At 46.3% G+C, this 24,438-nt stretch overlaps 1 protein-coding gene across 1 annotated transcript in view; it reads left to right on the forward strand.

Moving 5' to 3' along the window:
• The window catches only part of TUNAR (TCL1 upstream neural differentiation-associated RNA), a 46,679-nt gene extending 39,614 nt beyond the window's left edge, over positions 1-7,065 (forward strand). Inside the window, exon 2 of the mRNA XM_054513955.2 lies at positions 6,852-7,065. Within this exon, the coding sequence (XP_054369930.2) occupies positions 6,852-7,037 (186 nt within the window). The 3' untranslated portion in view covers positions 7,038-7,065. The remainder of the gene's footprint in view (positions 1-6,851) is intronic.
• The last annotated feature ends 17,373 nt before the right edge of the window (positions 7,066-24,438 follow it).

Raw genomic sequence — 24,438 nt, forward strand, 5'->3', positions numbered from 1 at the left:
CATCCCCCTACCTCATTCTTCTTTAGTCCCTTTGCACTTTGATACACATATTAGAATCAGCCTGTCAAATAACATCAAAAACCTCGAAGAAACTGACTGGAATTACAGCGAATCTGTAGATCACCTTGGGAGGGAACTGGTGCTTTCATGATATGGAATCTTACACTCCATGAAGATGGTATAGCTCCCTTTTTTTTTAAAGATTTTATTTTTAAATAATCTCTACACCCAGCATGGGGCTTGAACTCAACAACCCCGAGAACAAGAGTTGCATGCTCTCCCAACAGCCGGCCAGGCGCCCCCATCTCCCTTTTTATATTGGTCTAATTTTGTGTCTGTTAGTAAAGTTTTTTGATATTCTTTATAAAGATTTTACACATTTTTTGTTAGATTTATTTCTAGATACTTTGTCTTTCAGATACTATTGCAAAAGCTAACCTTTTGAAATAGACTTTTGTGGAATGCCTGGGTGGCTCAGTCGGTTGAGCATCTGACTATTTCAGCAGGTCATGATCTCAGGGTCATGAGATTGAGCCCCGCCTCAGGCTCCATGCTGAGCAGGGAGTCTGCTTGAGATTCTCCCCCTCTCCCTTTGCTCCTCCCCCTGTGTGTGTGTGCATGCACTCTCTCTCTCCCTTTCTCTCTCCCTGTCTCTATAGTCCATAAATAAATCTTAAAAATAATAAAATAAAATAGACCTTTGAGATATTTTTACATTTTCAATAAATAATTTAAAATAAATCTTCATTAAGATAAAATCTGCAGAGGGCGCCTGGGTGGCTCAGTCGGTTAAGCGACTGCCTTCGGCTCAGGTCATGATCCCAGGGTCCTGGGATCGAGTCCCACATCCGGCTCCCTGCTCTACGGGGAGCCTGCTTCTCCCTCTCCCACTCCCCTTGCTTGTGTTCCCTCTCTCGCTGTGTCTCTCTCTGTCAAATAAATAAATAAAATCTTTAAGAAAAAAAAAAAAAGATACAATCTGCAGAGTCCATAGTCTCTCATGGTTCGTCTCCCCCTCTGATTTCGCCCCCTTCATTTTTCCCTTCCTACTATCTTCCTTTTTTTTTAGCGTATGATGTGTTATTTGTTTCAGAGGTACAGGTCTGTGATTCATCAGTCTTTTTTTTTTTTTTTTAAGATTTTATTTATTTGACAGAGAGAGCGGGAGAGCACAAGCAGGGGGAGCAGTAGAAGGAGAGGGAGAAGCAGGCTTCCCACTGAGCAAGGAGCCCGATGTGGGGCTCGATCCCAGGATCCTGGGATCATGACCTGAGCCGAAGGCAACGCTTAACCATCTGAGCCACCCAGGCGCCCCTGTGATTCATCAGTCTTACACAATTCACAGCACTCACCATAGCACATACCCTCCCCAATGTCTGTCACCCACCCACCTCATCCCTCCCACCCCCCATGGGTATTAAAGAGGACACGTATTGAATGGAGCACTGGGTGTTAAATGCAAACAATGAATCATGGAACACTACATCAAAAACTAATGATGTAATGTATGGTGATTAACATAATAAAATAAAATTTAAAAAAAGATACAATCTGCAAACCACAAAATTCATCTGTTTAAAGTGTATGATTCAGTGGTTTCAGTATCTACAGGGAGTTGTGCAACCATCACCAAAATCTGTTTTAGAACCTTTTTATCACCCCCAAAAGAAGTGCCTTTCTCATCAGCAGTCCCTCCCCATTCCCCTCCCACCAAGTCCCTGCAGGGAGGATCGAATGATGGAGGAGGGAGTGAGGGGGGGAGTGAGGGAGTGAACATATACCTGAGCAGCAAGCTTCATGTCACACGTTGCCCAACCCCAGCCTTGGCTTTCTGTCTTATTTTGGTTTTGTCTTCCCCTCCCAAGTCAATTACTCCTATGGCTTCCAAGCTAATCTCCCGCTTTCTATCCTCACACTCTGGCCAGACAACTTCTTCCAAAGAAAAGAATGTTCCAACCTCTTCTCTCCTAGGAATCCCTTGGTAGCTCCCTTGGCCATCCAGCTACGTGGCCGACATGGTTCCTCCAGGGAACTTGAGGCTGATGAGTCAAGCACTGTAGAAACAGGCTTAGGAGTAGAACTTTCTTGGGGCGGAGAAGGCCTCTCCCAGGCCCTTGGTCTGCTGCAGAGTCCTCAGAAAGTAAACACAGTCAACCTGATTATTCTCCTCCACTTCCTCCTGAGTCAGAGCTATCTCGGGTTAACTCAGGGAAGAGGCTAAATTAAGCCTTGAAACCAAGCTGCCTCTGTGACAGGCACTTGGTTTTGCTTGAGTGACTGTGATGATGGGTCTTTGGTTTTAAGGGCAGCACTAACTGCGTCTCTTTAGACCAACCGTGGCTATCCGTTCACTGCCCTGCAGAGACAGGGAGATGCCAGGTCCCTGCGCAGCACCCACTCATTCATTCCACACCCTTCTCCCAGCGCCTGTCCCGTGCCAGGCACCGTGCTGGGAGGTCGACGTTCAGCAGCTTGCCCTCTCGAGGCTCGAAGTCTAGCTAAAGAGACTACAAGAAGCAAGAAACCCACCAAGAGATAAGTAGTACTTGGATAAGGTCTGTCCAGAGCAGAGAAAGCAGTGGATTTGGAAGTACTTGTATTTTCTCATGACCTCCTGCAGAGGCTGCACCGTGGAATCACCAGAGGAAAAGAGGCAATCTTTCTAGCATTCACAAACAAGCAAGCCGATACAACCCCTTTGAGAAACTATTTAGCACTGTCTAATAAACTGGTATGCATGCACCCCTGCGCCTCAGCAGTTCCCCTCCTGGGTGTAGGTAGTCGATAGGAAATTGCACACATAGAAGTTTTATGTCAAAAGAAAAAATTGCAAACAAATACTGAACTCTGGTTAATATATGCATGCGATAGTATTTAAGGGGGAGTGTAATAATATTTGCAATTTACTTTGAAATACACCCAAGAAAGGAGATGGATGGGTAGACACAGGGATAGATATTTGATAAAGCAAGTAGAGTAACGTGTTAATGGTGGAATGTAGATGGTGTGTGTATGGATGCTCACCGTAATTTTTTTTTTTTTTTTTTTTTGCTGTATGTTGAAAAATTTTATATGTTTAAAACATAGGGGAGAGTGCAAACTTAGGTGTGCCAACAGACACGTGCAAGAATGTTCAGAGCAGAATAATGGCTTCAAACTGGAAGCAACCCCAATGTCCATCAGCAGTAGATAGAGACCTAAATTGTGAGTCTGTTTATGGGATACTGTTCTCAATAAGAATGAAGGAGCTGCAGCTACATAGACCACGGGTGAATTTCACCCGCAGAACACTGAGGGGGGAAAAAACAGACTCAGAAGAGGACAATGCTGTATGATTCTATTTGTATAAAATTTACAAACATGTGAAACTGACCTCAGGTGTAGAAGTCAGGATAATGGTTCTGGGGCCACTGGGTGGGGAGAAGGGAGAGAGGATAGTAAATGAAATCGGGTGCCACGGGGGCCTCCTGGGGTACTGGAAGGTTCTGTTTCTTGATCTTGATGCTGGCTAAATAGATGTGAACATTGGTCAAGCTGTACATTTGAGGTCTGTGCACTTTTCTGTGTGTGTGTTACGTATCATTAAAAACTGTAATAGGAATAGAGCTACCATATGATCCAGCAATTGCACTACTGGGTATTTACCCCAAAGATACAAAAGTAGGGATCCGAAGGGCCACGTGCACCCCGATGTTTATAGCAGCAATGTCCACAATAGCCAAACTGTGGAAAGAGCCAAGATGTCCATCGACAGATGAATGGATAAAGAAGATGTGGTATATATATACAATGGAATATTATATAGCCATCAAAAGGAATGAGATCTTGCCATTTGCAACGACATGGATGGAACTGGAGGGTGTTATGCTGAGCGAAATAAGTCAATCAGAGAAAGACATGGATCATATGACCTCACTGATATGAGGAATTCTTAATCTCAGGAAACAAACTGAGGGTTGCTGGAGTGGGGGCTGGGGTGGGAGGGATGGGGCGGCTGGGTGATAGACACTGGGGAGGGTATGTGCTCTGGTAAGCGCTGTGAATTGTGCAAGACTGTTGAATCTCAGATCTGTACCTCTGAAACAAATAATGCAATCTATGTTAAGAAAAAAAAAAGAAGAAGGTAGCGGGAGGGGAAGAATGAAGCGGGGGAAATCGGAGGGGTAGACGAACCATGAGAGACGATGGACTCTGAACAACAAACAGGGTTCTGGAGGGGAGGGGGGTGGGAGGATGGGTTAGCCTGGTGGTGGGTATTGAGGAGGGCACGTTCTGCATGGAGCACTGGGTGTTATGCACAAACAATGAATCATGGAACACTTCATCTAAAACTAATGATGTAATGTATGGGGATTAACATAAGAATAAAAAAAAACTGTAATAGGAAAAAGAAAACCAAATAGATCCACCTTGGAAGCTTTGCCTAGCTGAACTGCAGGGGTAGGATCCCACTCTGGGTCTGTCTAGCATACCAAAGCTGTGAACGAAATGAAACTTCGCTTTAAGACATTCATTCATTCCTTTGTGCGTACATACATGCTGCATTAATTCCCCTGGTTTCCACTGATTGTCTGTCTCTCCTTTACACAGACGTCTGCTTGCATATACTGTGTTCCACATCTAGACTTGATGAGCACGCCCTGACCCAGCCCTTCCAGGGGTTCATGTGCCCAGAGGAAGGGGTGTGCAGACATTTCACTTTGCAGCCATACCCCCCACCTTCCTGGATTCCTGTTTGTGATCCTTCCTGGATATTGGCCCCGAGATATCTTTTGACCCCTGTATTAGTCAGTTCTCCAGAGAAAACAGAAACAGTAAGAAAGATGATAGATTGGTGATAGATAGATATAGATAAAAAGAGATTTACTCTAAGGAATTGGCTCATGTCATTATGGAGGCTGGCAGGTCTCAAGATCTGCAGGGTGAGTCAGCAACCCCGAGACTCAGGAGAGCCGATGGGTTTAGTTTCAGTACGAAGGCAAGCAAGCTCAAGACCCAGGAAGAACCAGTGTTTCAGTTTGAATTCAAAGGCAGGGGAAAGCTGAAGTCCCAGCTCAAAGGCGGTCAGGCAAGAGAAATTCCTCCTACTCAGCCCTTTTGTTGTATCTATGTCTTCAACTGATTAGATGAGGCCCACCCACTTTAGGAAGAGCCACCACCTGCTTTACTCAGTCTACCAATTGAAATGTTAATCTCATCCAGAAACACCTTTACAGAGACACCCAGAATAGTATTTGACAAATGCCAGGGGACCCCATGACCCAGTCAAGTTGACACACAAAATTAACCATCACAACCCCAGAGCATGAAACACTTTCTGGCTCTGAAAAGAGGAAGCATAGAAGGCTCCAGCTACCCACCAGTTCCCCCTGGATGACCATGTTTATTATCTTAGAGAATAAAAAAAGAAAAGATTTTAGTGACTGCAAAATTCATCATGCAAACAAATCTGAAACCTACGAATATAGTTCAAAGTGTAAGGATAAAAATGAACACCCGAGGGTTCCCCACCCAGCGTAACAAATGGGAAATGGCCAGTGTGTTGAAGGTTCTTGGTACTCCCTCCAAGTGGCCTCCCACTTTGTCCTTACCTGTGAGATGCCTGTCTCCAGAATTTAATCATTAATTATTTCCTTGCTTTCTATAAAAACCAAATCTATGGGGTACTTGGGTGGCTCAGTCGTTAAGCATCTGCCTTCGGCTTAGGTCATGATCCCAGGGTTCTGGGATCAAGTCCCGCATGGGGCTCCCTGCTCAGTGGGGAACCTGTTTCTCCCTTTCACTCTCCCTCTGTGCACACACACACTCTCTCTCTCTCAAATAAATAAATAAAATCGTTAAAAAAAAAAAAATCTATTTCTCTAAACACCATATTGTTTGGTTTTGCCCATTTTAAGACTTTATGCATTGACTCACACTATACAAAGTCCTCTGCGTTATGCCCTTTCATTCTGCATTATGTGTTGGGGTTTCATCCACGTTGTCACATGTACCTTCAGTTCATTCATTTCACTGCTGTGTAATATTCCATTGTGTCCAGGCATGTCTCGTGCCTGGACCACCACGTGTCCATCTGTTCTATACTTGGTGCACGTTTGGGTAGCTTCTGATCCTCTGCTGTCATAAAGCTTGTAGGTGTGTCCCATCCAGTCCCCAGGTGCACAGGGGCAGGGATTTCTCTAGGGTCTACACCTGGGAGAACAGGTGCCCCGCCCAGTTTTACAGTATGTGTCTCTTGGATTTTTTAGGTAATTCCAAGGAACTTTCCAGAATGGCTGTACCAATTTATACTCCTCCTAGAGGCTATGCAAGTTTCTTATGGTGGTCTTCTCATCCCCTTGCCGTGCCCTCTGGTCCCAGGATATCACCTTCCCCAGGTCCCGGCCACCCCTGCCCACCCTGCAACCAGCATTCCCGTAGCATATTGTGTTTATTGTGTCTTCTTTGTATGGATGCAGTGCTGTGCATTTCCTGGGTGGGTTCTCATACGTGAATGCGTGGGAAATTCCCGGATGCCAGACTGCTATGCAGTGGCCTCTGTTTCTGCTTCAAGGAAACGGGAAGGGAACAAGCTCAGAAGAGTAGGTGGCCCCCCAGCTGGAGCCCCCCGCTGATCTCTTCTTGCCAGTGTCAGGACAGTCAGGCCATCCTTGAAATCGACAGGCCACACGCTCTGCTCTTCCTCCGCGGCCCAGAGCGGTGTGTCCCAAGATTGGATCCGTGGGGGATTTTACGCTCCCACACAAGCTCTAGTACCCAGGCATGAAATCCCCTCCCGCGGCGGGTCTGCACTGCTATGGAGAGGATGCTAGGAACTGATAATCTCTTGTGCTGCCTCTTTCCCGTTACAGGTTAGCCTGGGGCGGAAGATAAAGACATTTGTCACCAAGATGGTAATCACGAGTGGAAATGAGGAGGACAGAGAAGGCCAGGAGAGAGAGAGTAAGGAAGAGAGTGTCTTGGCCATGCTGGGGATTATCGGGACCATTCTGAACCTGATTGTTATCATATTTGTATACATATACACCACTCTGTGAATGGCCCGGAGGGTGCTTGGCCGAAAGACGGGAGTCCTGTGTGTCGACAGATCCATGATTGGATGCTGTGCAAACAAGCAGGCTTGACCTACACACGCTGCTCGAACAAATGCACCTTCGAACTTTATAAAAGGGTCACACAAACAAACCAATCCTGCTGATAGGAGCAGACACTAAAGCACAATGAATCCAACAAAACTCATTCACACAACAAGGAACTCAGCGTCTTTGGCCCGGGGCCCCAGAGACCGCTCGGAAGACCAGCTTTTGATGCCGTCGGTCAGCAGATGGGTGCAGAAACTCATGATCCCAGATCTCTGATGGATCTCACGCCTCAGGAAAGAGGAACAGGGCAGCACGGCTCGTGGGTGCATCTCCCAGGACACGCGCTTGGCCTCCACTCGACGAGCCGTTCAGGACGAAAAACCCCCAGGGGAAGCCCTTTGACACACATCCCATACATCAAAAGTGTCAAACTATTTGATACTGGGGAGATAACTTATTTTTCTTTTTTCATTGGCTTGACGTGTGTATCTGTTCATATCAAGGTTTATAAATATATATTTTTAATAAATGTGCTCTATTTTTTAGCATGAACCAAATATTTGGAGAGGCGCTCCTGGAGTCCTAGAGCCTTCTTTGGTTTTATCTGCTTCGCCCCGTAGGCTGTGGGTGTTCTCTGTGGTATAGCCATTCTAGTCCTGCTTTGAACATCTTCAATCTTCTACCTTCTCTCTTTCTCCCTCTCTCTCTCTCTCCCCCTTTTTGGTCTGGAGGACATTTTCCCATAATACCAGCCATGGTCCTGGCCAATGCATGTTTTAAGATAGTCCGTTGAGCGGCTTTTTATTGTTATATGGGAGATCTAAAACGATCGTGGGCATGAGGACCTTAGTTGCACCATATCCTTACTGAGAATTTTGCATGAACAAGGGCTGAGTGATAGATAGATCAGCTTCTAAGAAATGTAAAAAAGACTATCCTGGAAGGAGAGAGGGCAGCTGTATTCACAGATCAACTCTAGGACGGAATATTCAGCTTCTTCGTGGCAGCATTATTATTTCATGCTTGTGACCATTCGTTGATCAGATTTTTATTTTAATGGCCACATGTCGTGCAAGGTAGGGAGAACGAGGGGCGGAGGCCAGCACAGGTACATAATTCCTTAGTTAGCTGCCTGGGACCTTTTTCAAAGTAGGTGGGTGTAAATGGCTCGTGGACTCACTCCCCACCGTGAGAGCTCATCTGGGTGTTTCAGGCTGCAAGGACACCCCTATGACAGGTGACTTTTTAAGGGCACAAGAAGGGGACGGAACGATCACCCCCAAAAGATTGCTGTGCTTCTTAAAGCTCCCAGTTTACACACACACGAAGCTACTTCCTCCCTGGTAGGGATGGGTGGATATATATGAATTTGCCCTGTTCTCCTGGCTCCCTGAGATGGGCCTTTGCCTGGCTGTGACAAAGAGGGTCACAATTCCTTTTGCCAGTGCCAGACTTGTCCGTGGACAAAAGAAGCAGTAAAGAAGCCTCGCTGGGTTCAAATGATGCCCAGCAGGTCTCTACTGCCAGACCTCTCTCTCCCCTTGTTGTGGTATCTGAAATTCCACCATTAGAGAGTCATTTCTTGTGCTCTTGTAAGGGACCAGGTTCTTTTATAAAACAAATGCCCCTGAGCGCCTGGCTCTGACATCATTCATCAGGTGTCTTCTCTTCCCTACCGGAAGGAAGTAGACCTGCATTTAGGGCACATTGTGTGCCAGGCACTGTGCCAGGCACTTTATATTCCTTAGGTCATTGAATTTCCCCTGTAACCCTGTGAGATGGAGGGGTCTTTTCCCAGTATTGTAGAAGATGGGAGGGCTCAGAGAGATCATGTGGCTGAAACTCCTGATCTGATCATTTCTTCAGCCCAGCCAGGACTGCCGGCTGGGCTGCTGGAAAGAGAGGAAATGCGCAGGAGGGGAAGGCGCAGGAAAGGGCCCTCAGGGTCAGGTCACAAACCCGATGGCTTTGCTAAGGGCCAGCTCTGCACACCTCCCTCCTCCCTCCTTCATAAAAATAAATAACCCTTGCGAACTCCTTGGACACTGACAGAATATCATACAAATAATGACGAGGGACCAGAGGAGACTGGCTAGAAATAAAACGGGATGTCAGGGGGAGGGAGCTATCTACCAGGTTCTTTGTGATTCTAGAAAGACTGTATGAAAATTCTGAACAGTGAACAGAGTAAACAATAAAGGTGCAATGGATTAAAAAAAAACTATCGATGTCTTTTTTTCTTTAACATCAGGGTAGTTTAAAACTTCGCTGTCATTCCTCCGTCTGTACTTTTATTTTATTTAAAAAGCACACACAGAAAAAAACCTGAATGTGGCTCTTTTCAACGGAGACTGTTTGTTTGGGCCGTAGAAGCCCCAGTGATTTTTCAAGTATACCTATTCAAAATTTGTTGAGGGGAAAAACTGCCTTTCCACTCTCTGAGCCGCCTCCCGATGGTTCTTCTAGATTATCTTAATTCGCAGCCTGGAAATAAAGCTGCCCGGTCAGTGCATGCCGGGTGGAGGGGCATCCCTCTCCTGGGTCTCTGGCATGCGTGGTCTTATTCCCACTCTCACTTAGCAGAACCGAAGAACGCACTCGGGACACAAGTGTGGCTTTCCCGAGGATCTGGAGGCATCTTCCGGGAATAGGGAAGGGAGAGTCTGCCTACAGCCCTCGGTCCTCAGAGTCTTACTAAGCACACGGAGCCCAGCCTTGGGAAACGTAGCAATAACCACAACCCCAGCAGGTTCTGTGCTCTCCCCAGCACTTTGCACCCATCCCGCTCGGGGCCCTCCCAACACCACCCCCCTCCTGCCATGAGATGTGTGTGCTTATTCCCGTTTGACAAGCCGAAGGAAAAGGCTCTCAAGAAGGCTGATTGATTGTTCCAAGTTTGCAGTGAGGAGCCGGCAGAATCAGACCTTCTGGCTCCGGATCGGCGCGCCGTCAGCACCTTGGGAGGCCCGGGTTCCCGGGGCGGGGGGGGGGGGGGGGGGTGAGCTCTGCGGGCATCTGGCCGGCTAGGACTCAGAGCACACTGCTTCCCATCGACCCTGCCGCTCCCTGATCTCAGTGCAGCTGGCCCCGGGCAGCACGGCTGAATCGAGGCCTCTCACTTCTGCCCTAGGGAAAAAACTCAGAAAGCCCGGTCCTGGAAGCAGGGGTTTGGAGCTGCGGAGTGCTTGCCTGTGGTCCGAATCCCATTTTGGGCTCCTCTGCGTGGGCAGTCCACCCAAACTCTATGATCCCTGGGGTTCCTCACCTGGAAACTGGGGTGATAATGCTCCCCAAATTCCATCAGGTGGATGCGTTTACTGCATTCAACTGAGGCAGAAAGTGTGACCAGCGTGGTGAGGTACTTGTCAAGGGCCCAAGGACTGTGAGCTCACGCAGCAAGGCGCTGGGCCGAAGTTCTGGGGACGGCTGCCTTCTCCCATGCAGCCCAAGAATGGCATTGAGACCCCCAAAGAAAGAGCCCCAGGGAGCCTCAGGTCCAGTGGAGAGGACAGGGTGCCTCAAAGACCTTCAGGTTCAGTGTGGATGACCCAGACCCTGTGAAGGCAGAGGGGAGGCTTGGGGTCCCACTGATTCTACAGGATGGGGGAGGGGCAGGACCAAGAGACCCTTTCCCTAAGATTCCCCCCCCCCTTTTTTTTTTAAACCCATAAGCCAACTGAAACCCAGACAGGATCAAATCCCCAAGTCACATAGCTCGGGAGTCCAGAGATGTCAAGGGAAGTCTGGGGAAAGAAAGTTGATAGAGACTTTTCTCTTTTTAAAAGAGCTTCCTGTTTTTAGTTTTGGACTGGAGGGTATCATGCTGAGCGAAATAAGTCAATCAGAGAAAGACAATTATATGGTCTCACTCCTATGTGGAATATCAGAAACAGCACAGAGGATCCTAGGAGAAGGGAGGGAAAACCGAATGGGAAGAAATCAGGGAGACAAACCATGAGAGACTCTAGGAAACAAACCGAGGGTTGTTGGAGGGGAGGTGTGTGGGGGGATGGGGTAACTGGGTGATGGGCATTAAGGAGGATGCGTGATGTAATAAGCTACATGAGAAGCCCAGACTGGCTTCCATAATGTCACACGTTGGGAAGAGAAAATTCCAGAGGCCAAATTCCTGATTCTTCCTCTGAGAGTGCCCTCCTAGAAGACTCTGCGTCTTCTGCCTCCCTAAAGGCAGAATTTCTATGATGGGACCCCCAGAAAGACCCCTTTGTGGGCTGGGGGGACTGTCTGACATCACTACATAATGATTCTTCCCTGGAGAGGGAAGAAGATGGAATGAACAGACCGCTGATATTTTCTGTTGCTCATGAACAAGTTACACAAAACGGTGCACACTTCTGGAAGAAAAACATACTGCTGTGAGAAACAAGATCACAAAATATCTAAACTTTTCCCTACAAGACTCTTTGTTAAGAGGCGTGCCTGTTAGACAATAGTGGGGGAATTCTGCAGAAGGGGAGTCAGATCGGACGCCTCCACAGCAGAGTAATCAAGGGCCAGCGCACTGCCCTGCCCAGGACAGCAGCCTGCCAGGCACGTACACTTGGCCTTAGAGCCTGGACGTTCAACTCTGTTGTTGGTCCTAATCACCAAGAGGACAGCACAACTCAATGTTCTGTCCCAGCCAAGGGCAGGAAGCCGTGGGGTAACGGCTGAACAGTCCTAAGTGTTACAGTTAGTGAAGAAACAAAAGGACAATGTCTTTAGTATCTGTCTCATTGGGACTAAAGAAATCAAAGTTACAACAAGCAGAGAGGTGGGTCAGCCTTGCTTCTGGCAAGATCCAAAGTTCACTCCTCTAACCTTCCCTACCCTTAAGCTGCCATCTTTTTCTTCATCAGAAAGGGGTCACTCCTGTTGTGAAAGGCCAAGGGCACAGACCGATGATAATCCATTGGTGTGGACCAGCTACAAATCCAAGCTTCTGAGATGCCTGTACATCACTTAAATTTGTGGGACCTCCAGACCAGGAAAGGTCAACTTCAGGCCCTTCTGCACAAACCTGCATATTCCAGAAGAAACTTGTGGGTTCCACTGGGAGACTATACATGGTTAACTTACCTAACCCTTTAGTCAGCTCCCAATGAAACTCGTGTTAATAATTATTAGAACAGGAGTCAGGTGACCCCCCCACAACATTGTTGTCCTTCATGTGCTGTTATCGCCCTCCTACCCTCTTGCCATCTGAGCCCCTGTTGTCCCAGCCTCTGAGGTCATTATCTGACCCAGGTTGGCCACGTTTTTTCTTTGGTAACTTTGTATTTAGTTCTGAGGAGTTAATGTTTTTAGTTCTGAGGACTCTGCTGTAGAACTTTGGATTCTGAAGTTCTAAGACTCTGCCTCAGTATTAAAGAGATGTGTGAACTCAGCTCCAATGGGGAGCTCTGGTTAGATGTTGGCTTGGCCACCAGAACTGGGCAACAGTTCTTTCCTATCTCACTTCCCTCCAGAAAACTCAGTGGGCAAATCATTGCTTTGGGTATTTGAGCAATAAACGTGTGCAGAAAGCTTATCACTCAGTCCTCGCCCATGACTACCCCCTAGCTTTTTCTGAGAGCCAGGAAGTCATCCTAAAGTGAGGATGGGGTTCAGAACCTGACAAATCTGTGTTCAAGTCTCCAGTCTGCTACCGATCAATCATAGAGCTTGGATCAGAATCTTGATATTTTTGAAATTTGATTCTCTTGTCATGAATTTAACAAATCTGTTCCCTCAGTGTAATTATGTAGATTACATTTTTATGTAATACCATTTGGGGAACTAAAGAACATAAGCTTCTATTAGCTATTAACAGCAATTAAAAAATGTGTGTGTTTAAAACATTTTTTTCTACTAAGGAATAATGATAAGGTTATAAGAATCAGATTCAGTAATGTTTCAAAATCCTTTTACAGACAAAAGTAACTGTGTAGCTTCACCTGGGATGGTAGCAAAGGTCTATTTAATTGAAGAAACTAAATATTAGGCACTTGGAAGTAGCTGCATATTGAAATGTGAGCACAGTGAGCTCTTCATAAGTCATTCGAGATTTTAGCTCTGTTTTCTACCCACAAAGAAAACGAACACAGAAAAATGTTTAGGAAGACAAAGCTGTGTGTGTGTTGTAAATAACATGACAGGATGGGAAATGCTTAAGTTTTCTGTATAGATAGAACTTGTCGTGTGCCTTAACCCCCTGTGGTCCAGGCGATCATCAGAAGAATCTTTGTGGAGTGGACGGGGCAGAAGGAGACCAACTGTCAGTCTCAATCAAGAATTAGCCACATCCTTCTTGAATCCCCAGGCCAGTGCCTATGTCCCCTATGCTGTCTCTTCACTGTGGCAGGAGAAGACAGAGCCTTAGTCATGGCTTCTAGAAAGGGTCACCATAGTGCTCTTGGTCTGCGATAGTGTATTCCTGAGGTATGTCATTTCTCGGAGCCTCAGCTCATCTGTAAAACTGGATGATGCTTTGCAAAGATCTGGTAAAGATTTATAGATCATGCTTGTCCAGTGCCTGGCAGGTGCTTTTGGCACATAGAAGGTACTTACTGAATGAGAGTTATTACCGTTATTTCCCTAAGACATAGGAGTAAAGAACTTGATTCAGCTCCTTTGAGGTCAGCCTTAGTAACCACCTCTTCCAACACAGCATTCTAGACCCTTTTTCCTAAGTGATCTCACATTGGAAAATGTAAGGAGTTGAAAGGTTTTACTACTTACTAGCTGTATGACCTTGAGACAAATGACTTGTCTGGGCACTTTTTTTTTTTTTTTTTTTAGAAGAGGCAATGCTACCTGAATAGAATCTTCAGGGATGGATAGGGACACACCAAGATTTAACGCCGATAGCCCCTTCTCATTAGCTAGTTCCCATGCCATATGGATGAGTAGATATTTTAAGTTATCACTTTGCCTCCATCTGTTACCTTATCCCCAGGCTTCCCACAAAGGACCAGTACACACCACTCTTTGCTTTATCCTCTGCCACTATCCCCCAGCCTTTGTCAGCCCCCACCACCTGCTTCCTTCCAGGTAGAAGAATCTTTGAGAAAAAATCTGCGGCAGAAGTTCTTATGATCATCCTGATTCCTATCACAGGATAAGCTAATCATGGTGCCCAACTTCCCCTTCTAGCTGAGGATGCCTCACCAATCATACTCTGCAAGAAACAATACCAGACTCTTCTGGGCTCAGGGATAGCCACCAAAGGTCCAGGGATGGATGATTGGCCCAAAGGTGGCCTTTCCACTGACAGGACCTTGATATACATAGCCTGACTCAGAAAGATGGACTGGGCCAATGTAATTCCCAAGACATAAAAATAGAAGTTTGCAAGAAAGATCTAGTCAGAAGGATAAATATACTGAAAGCTTCCATGACATAGAGAGGGCTGGGAAAATCTTAGGGACCATGCCCATAGCCTGAAGGCTTTAATACAGTGACCAGAAGAGGCAAATGAAACATATGGACAGTGTGATAGATTGAATTACTGGTTCTGATTTTTCACTTCTATATGGTAGTATCATACCCTCTTTTCTTTTCCCACCTTCCATCGTTAATTCCCAGCCTTTACTTTGGTTTGGCTAAAGGAATGCTAGTGCGCATGATCCCAGTAGAGGTTTAGAATTTGCTTTTGCGTTTGGATTTTCTCTTTAGAGCTTGTGACATTGTCATGAGAGAATATACTCTGGGTATCTGCTGCCACTGCAACTTGAGTCTGAAAATGAGTCACCAGGGCTCCTGGGTGGCTCAGTTGGTTAAGCGACTGCCTTCGGCTCAGGTCATGATCCTGGAGTCCCAGGATCGAGTCCCGCATGGGGCTCCCTGCTCGGCAGGGAGTCTGCTTCTCCCTCTGACCCTCCCCCCTCTCATGCTCTCTCTATCTCATTCTCTCTCTCAAATAAATAAATAAAATCTTTAAAAAAAAAATGAAAATGAGTCGCCAGGATCAGAATTTCCCCGGCCACCCTGCAGCCTGAGCCACCCTGTCAACCTGAAGACATGCGATGAGAAATAAGTCATTACTTTTGTATACCCCTGAGCTTCCGTGGTTGTCTCTCTTCAATAGCTGACTGATAAAGGCAGAGCAAGGTGGATATACCATGGCAGGGAGAAGCTTCTATTTCTGACACTTGAACTTGGAATTTTCCCAAACCTGGCTGTGTCCTGATTCCTCCTCCTGGGTTTTCATGGAGCTCTTTTATTTTTATTTTTATTTTTTTTGTATTTGTGCAATAAACTTTTTTCAGTGGTTTCACTAACACAAATACAACCTGCACATAAGCTGTCTATTCATTTTATTTGCTGCACAACCTGGCATTGGGATTGGCGACTCTGATGGCCCACTGGGCTGCTCTCTCCACAGTGGCTTTGTGGTTCTTGGAGGAGACACTATGAGCAATCTCCGCACAGTGAGATTCATTGCACATCAGCAGCACCTCAAGTTCCTTGACATTGTGGACGAGGAACTTCTAGAAGCCACTGGGCAGCATAGGTTTTGTTTCCTTGTTGCTCCCATAATTAATGCTGGGCGTCAAGATCTGGTCCTTGAATCTTCTGCGCACCCTCCTGGGTTCTGCCAGTTGCATTTAATTTTGACATATCAGTCTGACTGGTGCAGGATGAATTTCTTGGTCCTCTTTTTAATGATCTTGGGCTTCACCAGAGGTCTGAGGGAGGCCTTGATGCTGAGTAGCAGATGGTCGCCACCTCTGCAGGCAGCGCTGAGGAAGAGAGTATAAATTCTTATTTTAATTCAAGAAAATCATCTTATGAGAGACAGATTCAGTTTTGGGGGTCTACAGTTTTTACAATGTGGGGCCCTCCCTAAGAAAAAGGACACAGAATTACAAATGCAAAATTAGGTGCTAAAGTGAACACTTATTTATAATGACAAATACATAACAACAAATTGCTGGATTTTAAAAATTTGATCAGACTTCTTAGTTCTGGCCAGATGGAGTAACTGGTACCAGTTACTTGCTTAGTAAACAACTTCTTGCCATAAACAATTAAAAACTAGACCAAATAAATGAACCTACTGTCTCCAACATCATCAGGCAACAAACAACACAGGACCGATTCCCAAGAGAAGGGAAATACTTGAGATGAGCCCCTACACAGCATCTCTCATTAACATAGATGAAAAAATCCTTCTAAAATTCACAAATCACATTCAGCAATATATAAAAAGAGTAATATGCTATGACAAAGTAAATGTAATTTTTCTCAGAAGTGCAAGGTTGGTTTTATATTTTAAAATTAGTCAGTGTCCGTCACCATATTAACAGAATAAAGGAGGAAAAACAAACGATTATCGCATCCTAATAGATGCAGAAAAAACAGTTGGCAAAATTCAACACCCATTCATAATTTTTTTTAAAAATCTTGGCAAATTAGGAACATAACCAAACTTTCTTTAAAAAAAAAAAAGATTTATTTGAGAGAAAGAGCACAGAGGGAGGGGTAGAGGCTGTCGGATTACTGTACGTCTCACAGTGGAATGAGGGTTCTGTCCTGAAGGGAGATGCAAAAGGCTCCCCTCCATGGTGTCCACAAACACACTGGCCCCACCCTAATATTCTGGTTTGTTCTCCACTTCACAGAGCTGGACATTAGGTCTGTGGAAGGGCAAGAGCCACACCTTTTGCTCCTCTGCTGTCTTCCATGCTAATTCTTTGGCAGCTAGATAGCCTTGAATGTCGCTCATGAACTCATTCATTCACTCACTCACTCAATGCACATTACTTGGGTCCATACCCTGTGATATAGGCTAGGTGTAGGGATTGGATACAAAGACCACATAGATATTAACTCTGCCCTCCGAGGTGGGGGCATTCAGCCTAGAATGACAGAAAAGATATATTCATTTACTTTTTAATTCAAAAAAAATTTATTTATTTATTTGAGAGAGCGAGAGCAAGGGAGCACAAGCAGGGGGAGTGGCAGAGGGAGAGGGAGAAGCAGACTCCATGCTGAGCAGGGAGCCCGATGCGGGGCTCTATCCCAGCACCCTGGGATCATGACCTGAGCTGAAGGCAGACGCTTAACTGACTGAGCCACCCAGGTGCCCCAGAAAAGACATATTTAAATAATAGTAAGAAACAAAGAGGGCATCCTGCTCAGTGGGGAGCCTGCTTCTCCCTATGCCCCTCCCCCTACTTGTTCTCTCTCTCTAAAATAAATAAATAAAATTTTAAAAAAAGAAGTAAAGAGAGAAACAATGATGGTGATGGTGGTGTGTGAGTCAGAGAGAGCAACACAGAACCACTTGTAAGGGTCTTGGTTGAGATCAAAGGCACTCTAGACTTGGTTGAGATCAAAGGCACTTTGGCCATAGACCAGGACCAGAGCAACGAGAATGGAAGGTATTGAGGGAAGAGTGAGAAACATGGAGCCTGTTGACTGGTACTCCGGTAATTCCTAGAGAGCCCTCTGCGTGTCGCCTGGGCAACAATAGCATGCAGAGTCCTGCCCTTGATGTCCCTGACTTTAGGTAAAACAGCCTGAAGCCACATTACTCCTTGTGGAATATGTGCCCAACAATTGGTATATATAATCTCATTTAAGACTTGCAGTAGCTCAGAGGGCTAGGTATGATTATCCTTATGTCACAGACAAGGAAACAGAGGCACATAGAGGGGAATTCATTCACCAAGTGAGTGACAAAGCTGGAACTTGAACCAGGATTGTCTGATACCAAAGGATTTGGGATCTGGGGGATGTTGGCTTCATGTTGCTGAAAACTTCCACTGATTGTTCCCTGAAATGAAAAGCAGGGACAGACCGACCTCCTGGGACTGGAATCATATGTACATTCCAGGAAAGAGCCCAGCCGCCCAGTGCACCTATCTCTTGCATCACTTTCTGCCTTTTTGAAACACCTGGAATTCCAGCAGGTGCTCCCCATTGCGCCCACAGAACAGACGCAACAGCCTGCAGTGGAATTTCTTACAGAGCCTCTGTGAGCCCTTCCTCCAACAGCCAAAGGCAGCTTCTCCCCAAACTGCAGGATCTACTGACTTGTCCATTCATGCAGCCAAGCTCTGTGGACCACCAAGCACCGGGCTCCGCTAGAGGCTCCGGAGACGATTGTGACATGGTCTCTGGCCACGAGGAGAAGCTAAGTCCCAGGCTGGTAGGGGAGAGAGATCGGTCACCATCCAATGACCCAGGAGGCTTCATCAGCCTGGGGTGAACTAGAAAATAATGGGAGCTTTCCTAGAAAAGGTGATGCTTGAAGAGTAAGGTTTGGTCCTGGGATTAAAGGTGCAGGATGTTCTAGGCAGAGAAGACATCAAGCACAAAGATGCCAAAAGGAGAAAAACAACGGGGCTGTCTCCAGCCCCAAGGCAGACCTATTGGCGCATATGCCAGAACTTTCTACCACTGTGCCAGAACACTGGGTTGTCCAGAACCCGGCATTTTGATGGTTTTTTAATTCTTTAATTTTTTGCAGATAACATACATTTTATTTATTTGTTCATTGCCTTAATGGACTTCTGGTGGGCAGAATTTGATTAATCATAATCCTTGTTTCTTTCTATCATTACCTGTTCATGTTTGAATCACTTTTAGTCATTTTAGAAAAAGTATTTATTATTGAAGTATAGTTGACATATAATGTCTCGTTAGTTTCAGGTGTACAACATAGTGATTAAATCATTCTTTTTTAAAATTTCTTTTTAATTAAGTTAAGTAAGCTATACACCCAATGTGGGGCTCGAACTGAAATCAAGAGTCGCATGCTTGGGGCACCCGCTGGCTCAGTCAGAAGAGCATGAGATTCTTGATCCCAGGGTCATACGTTCAAGCCCTACATTGGGTGTAGCGATTACTTAAATAAATAAAACTTTAAAAAATCTTTTAAAAAGACTAACATTCTCTAGTGACTGAGCCAGCCAGGTGCCCCAGTGATTCAATAATTTTATACATTATGTGATGCTCACCATGGTAAGTATAGTTACCACCTGTCACCATACAATGTTATTACAATATTATTGACTATGTTCCCTTTGCTGTACTTTTTATCTCCTTGACTTCTTTATTTTGCACATAGAAGTCCGTACCTCTTAAACCCCTTCACCTATTTTGTCTATCCTCCCACCTCCTTTCCTCGGGCCATCACCAGTTTGTTCTTTGTTTTTAATCTCAAAGTTTTCTCAAAGCACTGGCTTTTAAATTCCAGGCTCATATGATTCTTTCCAGAGTCAATCTTTTTTTTTTTTTAAAGATTTTATTTATTTATTTGAGACAGAGAGAATGAGAGACAGAGAGCATGAGAAAGAGGAAGGTCCGAGGGAGAAGCAGACTCCCTGCCGAGCAGGGAGCCCGATGCGGGACTCGATCCCGGGACTCCAGGATCATGACCTGAGCCGAAGGCAGTCGCTTAACCGACTGAGCCACCCAGGCGCCCCCAGAGTCAATCTTTTGTCATCTGAGTGAGCTACCTCCAATTGGTTGGATGCCATCAATGTTCATAAATGTACCACCACCTTGACAGCCAGCCTCAACTTCTAAAACATTTATGAAACATGCTATAGGCCCTTCTCTACCCTCTAAAATATTTACTGCCAAAGGGGAGGCAGACCTGCAAAGAGTGGGCTGCACCCTGGGCTCAGACTGGCTCCATCCTGCACCAAGGCCCTCTTGAAACCAGCTCTTTTGTTAGAAATCAAATATTAATATGAAAGGTGAGTAATTCATTACTGATGCTGAGTCCTTGAGAAGCTCAGTGGAAATCCCTGGGAGGAGCGTTTGGGGACCCAATGACTACAGATCCCACTCTTTCTACCAAGTTCAGAGTGAGAGGCCCTGGTTCCCAGCATGGGCCCAGAGCTGCCTGCTGGCCCCCTCATGTACCTGCAGTGCTGGATGTCTTCCATTTGCTTCTCCAAACAACTCTACACTTCTCCACTCTGGAGGTGGGAGGATAGACAAAATAGGGCAGGACTCTGCATGCTATTGCTGCCCAGGCGACACGCAGAGGGCTCTCTAGGAATTACCAGAGTACCAGAGGTCCACAGATGGCCACAACAGGTGCCCTTGACCTCCGGCTTCCAGTTGGGTCCAGCCCATGGGGAGCCCCACTAGAAAATGCAGGAATTATGAAGAGGCAGGTTCAGAAATTTCTTTCAGCTCCCTCCTTGATGGATCACTATGGGCTCATGAAAAGCCACATCTCTTCGGTGGCCTCTCTCTACAATTCTCTCGAAGCCCTCTCGCTCCTTCAGATGGTGTTTAGTAGATGTTGAGGAAGGCAATACTCATTCCATGGATATTAATTCCATGAGGTAGAATAGTCAGAAGAATGGACTCATGACTATCTGAACAGGAAGGATACAGGATCCTCTGTAATCCTCAGTGAAGAAGAATGGAAATAATTTATGTTTATGTGGTTGCCATCGCTTGGAAAATTCATTCCTATGTACTATTTTAGCTATTCAATCAAAAATCTATTGAGTGCCTACTATATGGCTGCCACGCACCATGGAAATACAACAGGGAGCACATCAGGGACCCTCATCCTCCCCCTACTCATCTCCTGGGAGGGATACAGACAAGGAAGCCAAACATTACATTGCAGGGTGCTAAGAAAGATGGTGACCAGGGAAGTCAAGGGCACCATAGGATCCCAGGGAGCATGGACCCCGATTCGGGAAGTTAGAGGATGACTCTCCACAGAGGGAACAGTCTGATCTCCGACCCAAAGGAGGAACAGGAATCATCCTGGCAAAGGATCTGGGCGGTGAAGGGAACAGTATTCCCATAGAGGTAACAGGATGTCAGAAAGCTAAGAAATGAGAAATAATACCCTATGTAGGGGATTCAAAGAAGTTCAATGTACGGACGCCTGGGTGGCTCAGTCGTTAAGCGTCTGCCTTCAGCTCAGGTCATGATCCCAGGATCCTGGGATCAAGTCCCACATCAGGCTCCCTGCTCGGCGGGAAGCCTGCTTCTCCCTCCCCCACTCCCCCTGCTTATGTTCCCTCTCTCACTGTGTCTCTCTCTGTCAAATAAATAAATAAAATCTTTAAAAAAAAAAAAAGTTCAATGTGCTAGAGCATGTCCTGGGTGTCTAGGTCAGTAGGTACACAACAGGTACTTAATAATTAATGAAGGAAGAGGGTACAGCCACATCTTTAATATACATATATATATGTATATGGAGGAGAATATTCTCCAAGTATAGAACTTTCTGTTCCTGCCGGTTCACTGAATGCTGTTGCTCATCTCAGTGAAGAACAGCTCCCTGGGCCCCTTGGGTCACCCCCTTCCTTCCCGTTCACTCACCCTGTGTCAGAATGTCAGAAACAAAGATTTAAGATCTCCAGAACTCAGGAGGCAGGAGAAGGAAGATGGTGAGAGGCTGGAAGCCAAGCCTTTGGGGAAGGGACTTTGAAGACAATTTAGCATATGTTGAGATCTCAGAACGAAGGGAGATTTTTTTTTTTCTCATCCCAATACCACTTGCTACGAAACATAGGCCCTCCGTAGTTGGTTTATGTCAATCACACTCCGTTGTGGTTCATTTCCCTCCAACACTCTCTACGTCAAGGGTGTAGATGCCCAAGACAATCCATTGAGAGATTGGATCAAAATGTGAATTCCTATATTTTGATACTAAATTTCATGTATATCCTATAATAAATGTTGCTGCAATAGTAAATGTATCCAGTGTGCAAATAATTTTTACATGTGTAATGCACAAAGAGAGGGGATCCAGCACAGGGGTTCAGAGTAAGGGGCTCCGGAGCCAGGCTGCCTGAGTTCTCTCCCATCTCTGCCATGTACTTGACCAAGTTGTTGAATCTCTGTGTGCTTGTTTGTTCATTCATAAAATGGCAATAATAAATGTCACCACACATAGGGTTGCTATGAGAGTTAAATCATTGTATGAATGTAAAACACTTGGGATGGGATATGAAACAGTAAGTGATCTGTATTTGCTCTTTTTACTATTATACAGTGCAAGCATGGGGTGGAGGGGGTGACAACTAGTTTAGGCTTTTGTGGTTATGCCCTTACCGGAAACACCCTCTCCTACCCTTCCTTTGAGGCTGGGCATCTTCTCCTCCAGGAAGCCTTCCTTTCCTGCCTTCGCCCTCCCCAGTGGGGGTAGTGACCTGTGTGGACACGCACAGCCCCATGCCCACACTACAGTGGGATTGCCCGTGTCTGGATTATCAGCATCTTCTCCTAGCTGACAGCTGACCTTGGAACAGACAGGACCTTCTGGATGTGTACTGGCAGTTCCTGGCACAGGGTGTTGGCACACAGCGGATGCTTTCAGTACCTGAAAGTGAAAATAAACGGGATTTATCTGAATTAGAAACAAAACGGCTTTCAAATCCAAAGCAATTTTCCAGCACAGCCCATGTGCTTTGCCAGCCACATAGAAAGGAAATCAGCAAGATCTACCCCCCCACCCCCATTCCCTCCGGAAGAAACAGCTGAGATTCTTCTCTCTAAAGAGATATTAATTCTACCCAGAAATAAATCCCCAGTGAGCCTCCCAGGGAGGCCATTAGTCCCACTCTTTCTCTTTCCTTTAAACTGTTTGTTAAACCACCAGGTTAACTCCAGCAAGGGAATACGTTCCCCTGCCTCCTCCAGCAATTCACCAACCTCTTCCGTGATGAGGTTTTTCTGGCTTTGGCAAAACCTCTGCATAAACTGCAGGTGGAGTGCTCTCCCCTTGAGGGACCACGGGAACCAGAGTCAAATCCCATCTTTCCCAGGAACGAGCTCCTCGACCTTCGGCAAATCACCGTGCAGCCTCCTGGGCTTCAAGTTCAAGAAAATGGGGCTAGAGACACCTGCCTGCATGTTACAGAAAATCTCATGGGATTTAAAGAATATGGAAGGGGCCAGCTCCAGGGCTGGCACACTGCAGACAATCAGCAAACTTTACGTCTCCCCAAGAGCCACTCCCCTTCTCTCCTCTCTAACAAAGCTCCTGTTTTGTTAAATGGATGAAAGCAGCCCAGGCCATGGTAATCCTAGCCCCCTTCCAAGACTGGGAAGAATAGAGGATGCACTATATTGGCCAATGAGACATGAGGGGACATAGGCTGGGGGAGGGCCTCCTGGTAAATGTATCCTCACTTCCAAAAAGGATACCTTAAGGAGCACATCAGTGAAACGGGCCATCACCAATATCCCCCCTCAGCAATAATAATTTGGCAGCCATCCATGACAAAAGTGTCTCTGTGGGGACTCGGGGTTCTGAAACCCCGAGGGAGCCCAAGACTAAGAAGGGCCATGTTGTAGAGACTGACCCTTGCCCACATGGCAGACTAGCTGACCGTGGTCCTGGCTACAGGCCAGAAACAGCCTCATCCCCTTTGTGGACTTGGCTCCAGTCTCAGTTGGCCTTTGGTCCTGTCACCAGCACCATCTAACAAAGGGACCAACTGGAGTCATGCCTGCCTGTGCCGCACATGACAGTCCTGCTGACTTCAATCCCAGCTGTGGGCCCTGAAGCAGCCCATGACCTGGCTCTAGCCCCTTGTAGTCCCCAGGCCTGCCTACCTGGTGACAAGGCAGGAGACACACCCACCCATGCCCCTGAGGCAGGCCTACTGACTACAGTCTGAAAGCAGATCCTGAAATGGCCCTGTAATCTGGCTCCAGCCCCTCTCCCCTGTGGGCCAGGAACACTCCTGCCTGCTCATAGACCTCTGGGAGATGTGACGTTCTGTGCCCTCAGAGACACCTGCAGACCTTCATCCCAGCTCCGACCCCAAAGCAGCCCTGCAACTCAGTTCCAGCTCTTCTTGGCCATTACCCAGGACCAATTCTGCCTGCCCCAAGATCTTCTCAGTGACCTGTCAAGGGCCCTTCCAGGATCTCAGGGGGAGCCATCCCCATATGTGTACCTAGAACAGGCCCACTGTCTATAGACCCTGAAATAGGCCCTGTCCCAGTGCCAACCCTATTTATCAATGTCCTGAAGGCCATTCCATTCCCCAAGGGACCAGACAGAACACACACTCCCCTAAGCCCCTGGTGACAAGCCTACCAACCACAGACCCTACTGCAGACCCAGTAGCAGCCGTGTGGCCTGAATCCAACCCCACTCAAGTGCAATTCCAGAAACAATACCATCAGCCTGAGAACCTGACAAGAGAAGTCTTTACCTGGTGAAACCAGTCTATAAATATTAGAAGGGAACAAAAAATAAATAAATATTGGAAGAGATGTTTGCACCTTCAAATGCAGACACCAGTGCAAGGCTACAGGGATCATGAGGAATCAAACAAATGTGACATCACCAATGGAAACTAACAAAATACCAGGAACCAACCCCAAAGAAATGGAGGTCCACAAATTGCCTGACAAAGAGTTCAAAATA

This window comes from Mirounga angustirostris, unplaced genomic scaffold (genome assembly GCF_029215605.1).
Source record: "Mirounga angustirostris isolate CCGP_5_RB_7025 unplaced genomic scaffold, mMirAng1.0.hap1 SCAF_9, whole genome shotgun sequence".
NCBI lineage: Eukaryota > Metazoa > Chordata > Mammalia > Carnivora > Phocidae > Mirounga > Mirounga angustirostris.